The following is an 11435-nucleotide window of genomic DNA, read 5'->3' on the forward strand; positions in this document are numbered from 1 at the left end:
TAGGGGCAAAAGAATAAGACGCAAAAAGTAAAGCAAGCAACGATCACTTGAACCGAAAACCGAAAGGCGGTTCAAGTGATAATCTTCTAGAAGCAAGCGTCTTGCAGTATCTACACTCCTGGCTCAGGCATCTCACCCAAAACGATTAGGGGAACGAGAAAAGCAACAATTACAGATATAATTGTTTAAGCCAAAAATGTATAGCCTACCTTGGCCAGCCATTCTTCAGAAATTCCTCTTGTAAATCTTTCTGTATGAACATTTGTGAATATCAATAAAATATCCATTTGTTTCTTTTCTCTCTTGACCATGTGATTATGCCTTTAAATTGATGTTTCTAAAAATTGTACGAAACTCTTAATAATCGGCCGATAAAAGAAAATTGGAGGGGTTCCCGTAAAATCCATAATCTCCTGCATAAAGGCTCACAAAAATACTCCCTCGCGTCAATGACAGAAAGTCCTCCAAGAAGAAGAGGACAGGGAGAGCCACTCACTTTTCTAACTAAATGAACAAAAAAATTGAATTGCATTTGTGCATCACACACACATTAGTTGCACATTCAAAGACCTTATCATGAGGCAAACTGCATAAAATAGAAAAATAGAAAATTGCTTGTGTATGACAGCAGCAAGCAAAATACAAAGATTCAGAAAATCCAACAATCAGTTTGCACAGAATAACTGAGCCTGGAGAGGCTTGCCGAAACAATACTCCTCATCCCCCACATCTCAAAATAATTGAGCCTGGAGAGGCTCGCAGAAATAATACTCCCCAGAGAAACCTCAACTCACGCTCTTGGACTCAAAATCCCCAGCAAGAGCTATCAAAACAAGATCGACGACATTCCCAATGGAAGTACGATCACCCAAGCAGAATATCCAAGTCAAAGGACTTAAACTTCCTCAGTGAAGATAGCTCTCCAACTCAAGTGTCGAGTGAGGCTAAGCCTGTAGAGGCTTCCTAAATAATACTCTGGGATACATAAGATCCCCAAATCCCCAGTCGCCTACTCAAGAGGCATCCCTGCAGAAGGAGAAGAAAATAAAAATCAATAATCATTCCCCAAGTGGAATCTGGCTCTCAGCCAATCATTGAACGTCAAGCTGATACGCCTAACAGAAGAGGCTAATCAAAATCAACGACAAAATCCCCCAGTGGATAACAGCCTACACAGAGGCAGTAAAATCAAAAAACCAAAAGAGACACCCGAACAAGGATAACCGGGATACTCCACCAACGTCGAAAGGACGTCAGCCAATCATAAGGCACCGCTCACATCAGAAAGAGCATCTTTGTGTCTGCACCCAAAGGAATCAGAAATTCCCCAGTGGGAACCAACTACGCTATAGAAAGTTGGGGCACAAGAACCTATGAGTAACTGCACATCCCCTAGACGGATCCCTGCGTTATCCAGCCCTTAGTGGCACAAAATCAGAAACAACCGTCGAAGCAGCACCGTGGACTGTGGAGACAAAATCGTCACAAATCCCTGGAAAGGAGATATTCACGCTACCCCGTCGTCACAAACACGGAGGTATGCAGCTTCCGGCTCGGACAATGAGCGAAGCTATCTCTGGAAAAGGGGTACTCACCGCTTACCGTTGTCATAAGGGTACTTAGCTTCCGGCTCGAACAAAGAGTGAAGTTAAGCCTGGAGAGACGGTACTTACAGCTTCCAGCTTGGGCAACAAGCAAAGCAAGGCCTGGAGAGGCAAAACTCACACTGCTTACCGTTGTCACAAGGGTACTTAGCTTCCGGCTCGAACAAAGAGTGAAGTTAAGCCTGGAGAGACGGTACTTACAGCTTCCAGCTTGGGCAACAAGCAAAGCAAGGCCTGGAGAGGCAAAACTCACACCGCTCACCGTCGTCACAAAGGTACTTAGCTTCCGGCTCGAACAAAGAGTGAAGCTAAGCCTGGAGAGGCGGTACTCAACCATCAGCGTCATCAGAGGCGCATTGATGTCCAACTTCCGGCTCGGGCGTCGAGTGAAGTTGGCCTTGGAGAAGGTAAACTCAGCTACCGAGGATGTCAGAAGCGCCGAGGTATGCACCCACCTGGAGAGGCTACTCAACATTTTCCCACCGGAAGACGCTACAAGTCAGAAGGTCGGCACAATACCCGGACAATTGGGTCAACTCCTTTACTTGTCAGCCGGTACACCAAGAGGCCGTCCGACTAAGTAAAGGGGGGGGCAGCTGTAGACCCCTAAAATTGTCCGGGTCGGAAATAAAGCTTGAAGACTCTCGAAGACTGAAGGATAATCAGCCAGAAGGACTCCTCGAAGGCCCTAGGAGGGTTCTCTGTAGGTCCAGAGGTCTTAGAATAGCTCAAAATAAAGAAGTGGAGGGAAAAAGCCCAATACGGCCGTACTGAACTCAATACGGCCGTATTGAAGCTTCAATACGGCCATACTGAAGTCAGTACGACCGTATTGACACTTCAATACGACCGCGGCGAACTCAATACGGGCGTATTGAAATTTCTGAACTTCAATACGACCGTATTGAACTTCAATACGACCGTATTGAAGTTCAAAAATTTCAATACGGCCGTATTGCCCCTGTAGGCCGTATTGCGCCTGTTCCCTATAAATATGACGTCAATTGGACGTCATTCCACACTTTTCAACATAGTTTGAACCCTCTCCTTGAGTATTCTGGGGTTTTTGAGCAGTGTTCTGCCCTAGAAATCACTCGGAGAGTTGATCCGACGAAGTTCTTGAGCCCCGAGCCATTTTGCTTGAGGATCGAACCTAGTCGAGGGGAAATCTTTTTGGTTCATTTTTTATAAAAAGCACGCTTCAAGAGGTTTCCCTTCAATCCTTCCTTTTACTGCTTTCTGTGTGCATATTTAAACTGTCATCATGTAGATAGTCAATTCATAATTGTTTAGAATAAATAGGGGTAATTTAGTAATTTTACGCTGTTATTTTAGAAAATAATCTGTCATAGGGAACCCGAAAGGGGCGCTGTGGGGTGCTAACACCTTCCCCACGCGTAACCGACTCCCTTACCCAACTCTGGTTGTAGTGGCCAAAGTTGATTTTTAAATCAATTGCCTTATCCCTTTTTCCAATGTTTTGAGTAAAACATTGGTGGCGACTCCACGAACCCTCCTTTTATGAAAACCTCTAATCCATGGAGGGTCCCGCTTGGGATTAATATGGATTAGTGAGCCTTTTAATAAAATTGCTCGTTTGACGAGGTCTCAGTTTGAGAATAAGTCATTCTAGCAATCCACTATTTTTAAACAAATAAACGAGTCCAACCATCCCTCGCGAATGCCGAAAGCCCGTTTCGGGCCGGTGGCGACACTTCCCAAGAAATCCCATCAACCTTCTGGCGGGAAGCTACTCAGCGACGCCATGAAATCTGTTCCAAAGGTATTTCGATTTTTACTTTCATTTACTTTGTATTTTTGATTTATCTAACATTTCCTCAAAAGGATATCGAGATTATCCCCTTGGACTCCTCTCAAGATATGTCTCAAGAGATACAGAAAAACGTACCTCTTGTCACTGAAGTAACTCAACAGGTTCATGTTCTCATACCTTTCAACTTCAAATTTTCTGGTGTTTTAACTTAATCTTTTAACTTACCCTTTCATTTCATCAGTTGCCTACCTCCCCAGTGGATGTTGCAACATTGGCCTCAGTTATGGCTTCGATAGAGGTTCTTCTTCAGGCTGCAGAGGATAGGGTTTTCCAGCCAAAGCCTTTGACTCATGTGGAGACGCAACCAGACTCTGCTCAAGGTGAACCCTCTTTTGAGTTACGACCTCCCTCGAGTCCACACAAGGGTATATTTCTTTCGACTTTACTTTTTGATATGATAACTTGTTAATGAAGATCTCTTATGTATTTCTCCTTGTGTAGGTTCTACTGAGTCTCCAAGACCTTTTACCACTTCTCCTTCGACCCAAGGAGGTGCTACTTCTTCTGTCCAGGGCTTCTCTTCCATTCCTTCTCCAGATTTGGATTTGATGAGTTTCTTCAACGACGAGGATGAAGATATCAATAGTATCTTCGAGGTCTTGGACAACTGGACTAGTGGCCCTTCTGGGTCAGAAAAAGAAAAATTTCCCACTGTTGAACCAGCTTCTGAAGTACCTTCTTACCAACCCTTGCTCGAATCGTTTCGATTGAAGGCATATGTCGAAGATCTCGATCAAGCCTTCCTTATCCCTGAATTTAAAACAGAAGTTCAACAAATGCTTGATGACCTGCTGAGCTATTCTGACCTTCCTTCTGACATTTCTTTGGAGCTTCAATCTTTTATCAAGCCTTTTAGCCGTGCATGGGAACTTCGAACTCAATGGTCTACTGCATATCAAGAAGTAGCCCAAATTGAGGTCGAGACTGAAGGAGATCGTGCTAAGCTCGAACAACTCCGAGATGAATTGATTTTCATCAAGAAATCAACAGAAGACATGATCTCTTCTTTGCAGGCTTTGCAAAAGGAGGAGGCTGATATCGAGCACGTGATCGAAGCTTTAAAGCACGAGCTTGATAGAACTCGCTCGAAGAAGGACGGTGTGAAGGTTAAGAGTCAAGAAATCAAGCAACATCAGACAGGGCTTAAGGAAGAGGGCAGAGCTATTTCTTCTCGACTAGCCAAGACTTTGGAGCAGAAGAAGCACTTAGAATCTCAATGTGCATCTCGCAAGAAAAATTTGGACGAAGCTTATAAAGCTTTCGAGGAATTCAAGAAGCAATTCTTGTAATAATTTGTTCTTCTTTTCTGTCTTTCAGCCTTTTAATTTATCTTCGCCTCATGTTGAACAATTATTCCTCTACTCTCTTATGGAAATGTTTTAGGTATTTCCCATTTATGACTTTGCTTGCACTTGAATTATTTATCTCCTTAATTACGTATGCGTTCTTTGAATATACTTGCTCGACTAAAAAAGGACCTTCCCAATTATATGACCACTTCCCCAAATATCGAGATTTTTGATCCATGGGAAGTATAACTTTTAATACCAATTCCCCAACTCGAAAACGTTGCATTTTTACTTTCTTATTATAGGTTTTCTCAACTCTTTCTTTCTGTTGAACAAGATTCTGTAAGACCATTAACCTTTCTTCCTCTAAAGAAATCAACTCATCATACATTAAATTCCAATAGTCTTCAACAGGTAATTCGTTTTGTTTTTGTATGTGAATTGATTGTAAATTAATATCAACAGGAAGAATAGCCTCATGTCCATATACCAACTTATACGGAGTAGTTTTCGTGGCATCTCGAGGTGAATTCCTGTAAGCCCATAGTATTTGAACCAGCGTTTCGTGCCAGCTTCGAGGTTTATTGGAAATATGCTTTTTGATTAAACCAATCACTACTTTGTTCGCAGCCTCTACTTGCCCATTTGCTTGTGCATAATATGGTGTAGTGGCTATTAGCTTGATTCCTCTCGATTCTGCGTATTGAGAAAATTTTCGACCTGTAAAGACTGTGCCTTGATCTGTAGTAATTGTTTGGTGAATCCCAAATCTTATAATGATGTGATCTTCGACAAAATCAATTATGTCTTTTTGCTCGACTTCTTTTAAAGGAATAGCCTCTACCCATTTTGTGAAGTAGTCTATGGCGACTAGTATATACTTGTGGTTCTTCGAGGAAGGTGGGTGTATCTGGCCAATCAAATCCATTGCCCATCCTCAAAATGGCCAAGGCTTGATAATCGAGTGCAACTCACTGGCCGGCACTCTCTGTATCGGTCCATGTTTCTGACACTCTTCACAACTTCTTGCGAATTCGATACAGTCCTTGATCATAGTTGGCCAATACAAACCTTTTCTTGATAATACCCACTTCATTTTCTTTCCAGCTTGATGTGCTCCACAAATACCTTCATGTATCTCCGCCATTGCTATGTAGCTCTCATCTTTCCCCAAACATTTGAATAAAACTCCGTCGAAACCCTTTTTATACAATTCATTGTTCAGTAAAAGATAACTAAGGGCTTGGAGTTTAATCTTCCTTTCTACCTTTAGGTTGGGATTTCGCAAGTATTCGATCAATTCGCTTCTCCAATCTTGCTGACTCACTGAACTAACATTTATAATTTCTCGGTGCTCCACCAATTCATTTTCTGTGTGGATTAAATACTCAAGACATTCTTCACTTACTTTATACCCTGAGGCTGTTTGAGCCAACCTATTTGCAATGATATTTGAGCCTCGAGGAATATGTTGTAATTCGACTTCATCAAAAGTGTTAAGTAATTGCACGACTCGATCCTTTAATTCAATTAACCTCTCATTTAAGCACTTATATTCTTGTGTTAATTGTTTGACAACTAATTGTGAATCCCCTCGAATCAATACATTTCGAGCACCCAACTCCATTAATATTTTGAGTCCAGCTATCAACGCTTGATACTCAGTTTCGTTGTTCGAATACTTTTTGTTCATTTTAAGTGACACTTTTGTCGGCAATCCCTGAGGGTTTAGGATTAAAAGACCTATTCCAGCGCCTGACTCATGTTTCGATCCGTCAAAATATAATTGCCATGGTTTCGTGGTTAAGTATAAAATCTCTTTTGACTCATTCGAGTGATCAGCGAGAAAATCTGCGAGTACTTGACCTTTAACTGCTTTTAGTGGTTGAAAAGTAAGTGAATATTCAGTTAATGCAAGTGCCCATTTACCAACTCGAGAATGTAAAACAGGTTTACACAACATATACTTAATCACATTACTTCGACAAAATATTACAACATCACGAGTCCTAATGTAATACTTCAACTTTGTACAAGCAACATATAAACTTAAACACAATTTCTCTAAAGGAGAATATCTAATTTCTGCTCCTACTAACATTCGACGTAGATAATAGATGACTCTCTCGATGCCATTTTCATCTTCTTACGCCAGCATGCCCGCAATAGTCGAATCACTAGTTGAAATGTACAACTTCAGTTGCTTCCCTTCAGAGATTGGTGCGAGTACTGGAGGATGAGCCAAGTACTCTTTGATGTTATCGAATGCTTTCTGGTGATCTTTATCCCATCGAAATTCTTGTTCCTTTTTTAAACGTAAGAGAGGAGAAAAGATTTTAGTTTTACCAGACAAGTTCGATATGAATCTTCGCAAAAAGTTCACTTTACCTAGGAGAGATTGAAGTTCCTTTTTGTTCGATGGAGGTTTAGTCTCCATAATAGCCTTCGTTTTGTTTCGATCCACTTCAATTCCTTTCTGGTGTATGACAAACCCCAGAAACTCTCCTGCTGTAACACCAAAAGCACATTTTAGTGGATTCATTTTCAAACCATGTTTTCTCATTCTCTCGAACGATAATTTTAAATGGCTTAGATGATCCTCTTTTCGTTTCGACCCAACAATTATGTCATCAATATATACTTGTACAAACTTACCAATTAGATCATGAAATATTAAATTCATTGCCCTCTGATAAGTAGCACCAGCATTTTTTAATCCAAATGGCATCATCACCCATTCATAGACGCCTAAGGCACCTGGACATCGAAAAGCAGTTTTCGACACATCGTTAGCTGCAATATAAATTTGGTTATACCCAGAATAACCATCAAGCAAACTCATAATTTCATTACCTGCAGCGGCGTCTATCATGTTTTCAGCAATAGGCATAGGATATTCATCCTTGGGCGTTGCTTTGTTGAGATCTCGAAAATCAATGCAGACTCTGAGTTTTCCATTCTTTTTGGTCACAGGCACAATATTCGAGACCCACTCAACATATCTTGAAGTTCTAATAAACTTCGCTTTTAGCAGTCTTTCAATTTCTTCTTTAATTTTCTCGACTACTTCAGGGGCAAATCTTCGAGGGTTTTGCTTAACAGGTCTCTTTCCAGGAACTGTGGGTAACCTATGTTCCACCAATTCTCGATCTAATCCTGGCATTTCCTCGTAATCCCATGCGAAGCAATCTTTATACTCATGTAAAACTCGAAGCAATTCCTCCTTTAGATTTCCTTGCAAGAACTTGCTCACGTAGGTTACTCTTCTAGCCTCACCCGTTCCTAAGTTTACCTCTTCAAGTGGATCCTGAGATTCTAACTTATATTCCTCTTTCTCCGTTCTTTCGAATCCCAACGGTGAGTCGTCGAAGATACAATCCAACTTGGGATCTAGCTCTTGCTCTTGGTTTTCTGTTGTTTTTTCGACCGCGTGGCCTTTTCCGTTCCCTCGATCTTCTTTTTTGCTCGAGACATCTTGGTCTCCTTGATTTCCTGTTTTTTTGTTTTCTTTTTCGTTGGAAACTCCCTGGTCTCCTTGATTTTCTATTTTTTGTTTTTCATCGGCCCATGTGGCCGTACTGTTTTTATCAACTTCCTTCAAAAATGCTTTTTCACTTTGCACCTCTTCGGCCATATTGGCCGTTCGATCGGCTACGTAAGCCGATATTCGAGCTAAAAAGCTCGAGTAAGGATCTTTATCCTTCATTCTTCAAGTGGAGCCGAATCCTTCTCGGCTCGAATCACAAAACCTCTCCTTACATCCCAGCAGAACATCTTCTTAATGCCTTCTTCTTCATCCATCATTCTAGAATTGTAAGCATCGAAAGGTTTAGTTTTCGCAAACGCTGTCAGTTGTTGGTCCACGAAATACATCCCAACTTCATAGGTTTTCTGATCAGCTTCAAGCATCTCTAACCCTTCATCATCATTCCAAAAAAAATATCTTTTGGTGTACAGTGGATGGAACAGCTCCTACTCCATGAATCCATTCTCGACCTAGCAGGACGTTAAAGTTTGCCTTAGATGGCGTTACTATGAACATTGTAGTCCTCCTCACACTTCCAATTTGTACGTCGAGCAGAATCATACCTTCAGGCTGAGAAGACTTTCCGGCATAATCCGAAATCATTATGTTGTGAGGTTTTAAATCCGCTAAGGACTTTCCAAACCTCTTCAGCATTGTCTTGGGTAGGATGTTCACAGCTGCCCCTCCATCAACAAGAACCTTATTTACCTCTTGCCCCTCAATCAACAATGTCAGCAATAAAGGCTTGAGGTGTCCTTTCATCTCCTCAGTAGGAGAATCGAACACAGCAGTGTTAAACTTGGGAATAACCCTTGATATTTGGCTAACCCATACGATTTTCGACTCATAATTGGGGTCCTCGAAGAAGTCCTCTCGATGGATATCTTCTTGTTCATTCACAGCTTCCATGGCTCCAGCATACTCAGTTGGTAAGATCGAAACTATCCCACAAATGTCCTCTAAAGAGTCCTCGAAGCCACTCTCGAAGCAATCAGTGATCATGTCCTCATCATCGTCAACGAACTTTTGAGATGACTCTCCTCTCTGGGGAACAGGGATCGAAAAACGATTTCCTTTTACTCCTTCAAAAGTAGCTTTCCGCATCCTTTGCTGTCTTCTCCACTGAGTTTTACTCAAATTGTTGAAAGGTTGTCGAAAGCCACGACCATAACTTCCCGTTGGGAATTTCCCTAGATTTCCTTGCACTGGGTTCCGTGGATAAGCCATCACTTGTTTCCCTCGACCTATTCCTCCGACCATAGGTCTTGGCGGTGCATTCCATTTGCCAATAGGCACATTGGCATTTGGAACAAAAGTGTTACCAAACCTCGATGAATTATACATCTCCATCTTTCCTACTGGAGCGTTATATTGAGGCATATGAACCTGCCTCATAGTTAACCCCGCATTCAACCCGACGTTGGGCTTAGGCTTTTGTCGAAGGTTTTCAGCCTTATAATTCATCATCATATCTGACTCCTCAAAAGCCTTAGCAGCAGCCCTATCAAATACAACACTACATCGAGGGCATAACATCACTTCTCTATCAGCTTCTTTCTTTTTCGACAAGAAATCAACTAAGCTATCCCCCTCTTTAGGATAAATGGGCTTCTGCTCCTTAGCAAAATCTTCCATTAGTTCCTCGAGCTTCTCATCAGAAATGGGCTCAATATTGTCATCCTCTTCGACAGTGACATCCACCATATTGATCCCTCCTATCGAGACTGGCTCGACATATCCAGTATGAGCAGCAAATGGGTCTGTGTCCACTTTCATATCTTTCTCCTCAAAAGCAAGGCGACCATCAGTAATCGCCTTTTCGATAAAATCCCTGAAACGCACACAATTGTTAGTCCAATGACCATACATATTATGATATTTACAAAATTTCTTTCCTTTTCTTTGCTCGAATGGGGGAATTTTATGATTTTCTGGGAGTACGATTTGTTTATCTCTTAATAAAATATCAAATATTTTTTCCGCTTTCGTTACATCAAAACTATACTTCTTACTCGAATTACCTTCTACATTATCTCCTGGTTTTAACATTTGACACTGATACGTAGGGCCAGGGCGTAGTTCTGCTAAGTTGATCTCAAACTCCTCACTCGAGACTTCACAATTAGAATCTTCCCCAAGATCTGAATTTTCTAAATACGCTACCTTCTCCTTTCGAACAAATTTGTCAAATTTTCTCAACCTTTCTTTTTCTAGTTTAATTTGTTCGATCCTTCTCACTTTTTCAGCCAGTTGGGCCATATCCCTCAACTGTTCGTTTACTAACTTCTTGCGTATCGAGAAATCTAACCCTGTCGCCGCAATCCTAACTAGTTCATGTTCAGGTATATTGGTGTAACATTGAGATTTTAATTGCCTGAATCTATTCAAATAGTCATCCAAAGTTTCATTATCTTGTCTTTTGATATTCATCAGATCGACTATACTAACTTTTGTTTCCTCTCTAAAGAAGTGTTCATGGAAACTACCCTCTAACTGTACCCATGTGTGTATCGAATTAGGAGGTAAGGTAGTAAACCATGTAAAAGCATGTTTAGTCAATGAACTAGGGAAATATTTCATTTTTAAATATTCGTTATTTGCTAAATCCCCACATTCGACTCCATACCTAGCTATGTGTTCGACTGTTGACTCAGTCAATTCTCCTGCAAATTTCGAGAACTTGGGTACTTTTACTCCTCGGGGTAGTTCTGCTTGGGTAATATAATCAGGAAAAGCTGACACGAAATATGGGCGTTCGTTTCGACCTACATCGAATCCATGCCTATTTAATATTCTTTCCACCATCTAGTCTAAATGATCATTGGGATTCCCATTAGGTCGAATTACATTCTGAAAATTTCCATGCCCCCCAAGGTTTTCTCTGTCATTCAAGTTCGCACTCATGGCTGTCGAAGGTGTTCCCTCACCTAGTTTATCCCCTATTTTGTTTATCAATTCATACAGGGGAGTCATAATGTTATGCATTTGAGTTGACAACAAATTGACCATGTCATGATTACTATGGTCCATTTGCTGTCTAAGAGCCATCATAGCCTGGTTACTAATTCCAGTGGGTACGTAACTGCCTTGTCGAATTAACGAACCTTCCTGACTCGTTCCTATATGTTGATAGGGGTCTTGCATAACAAACCCCATGCCGTTTGGTCCAGGATTATATCCCT

General features: G+C 41.3%; 1 protein-coding gene across 1 annotated transcript; it reads right to left on the reverse strand.

Annotated features, from left to right (window-relative positions):
- Positions 1–5664: 5664 nt before the first annotated feature.
- On the reverse strand, positions 5665–6690 carry LOC145955961 (uncharacterized). The gene has a single exon (XM_083071511.1). It carries the CDS (start codon positions 6688–6690, stop codon positions 5665–5667), a length of 1026 nt encoding a protein of 341 aa, XP_082927637.1.
- Between the last annotated feature and the right edge of the window lie 4745 nt (positions 6691–11435).

This window comes from Cajanus cajan, chromosome 3, assembly GCF_000230855.2.
Source record: "Cajanus cajan strain Asha chromosome 3, NIPB_CcT2T_4, whole genome shotgun sequence".
NCBI classification, from domain to species: Eukaryota; Viridiplantae; Streptophyta; class Magnoliopsida; order Fabales; family Fabaceae; genus Cajanus; species Cajanus cajan.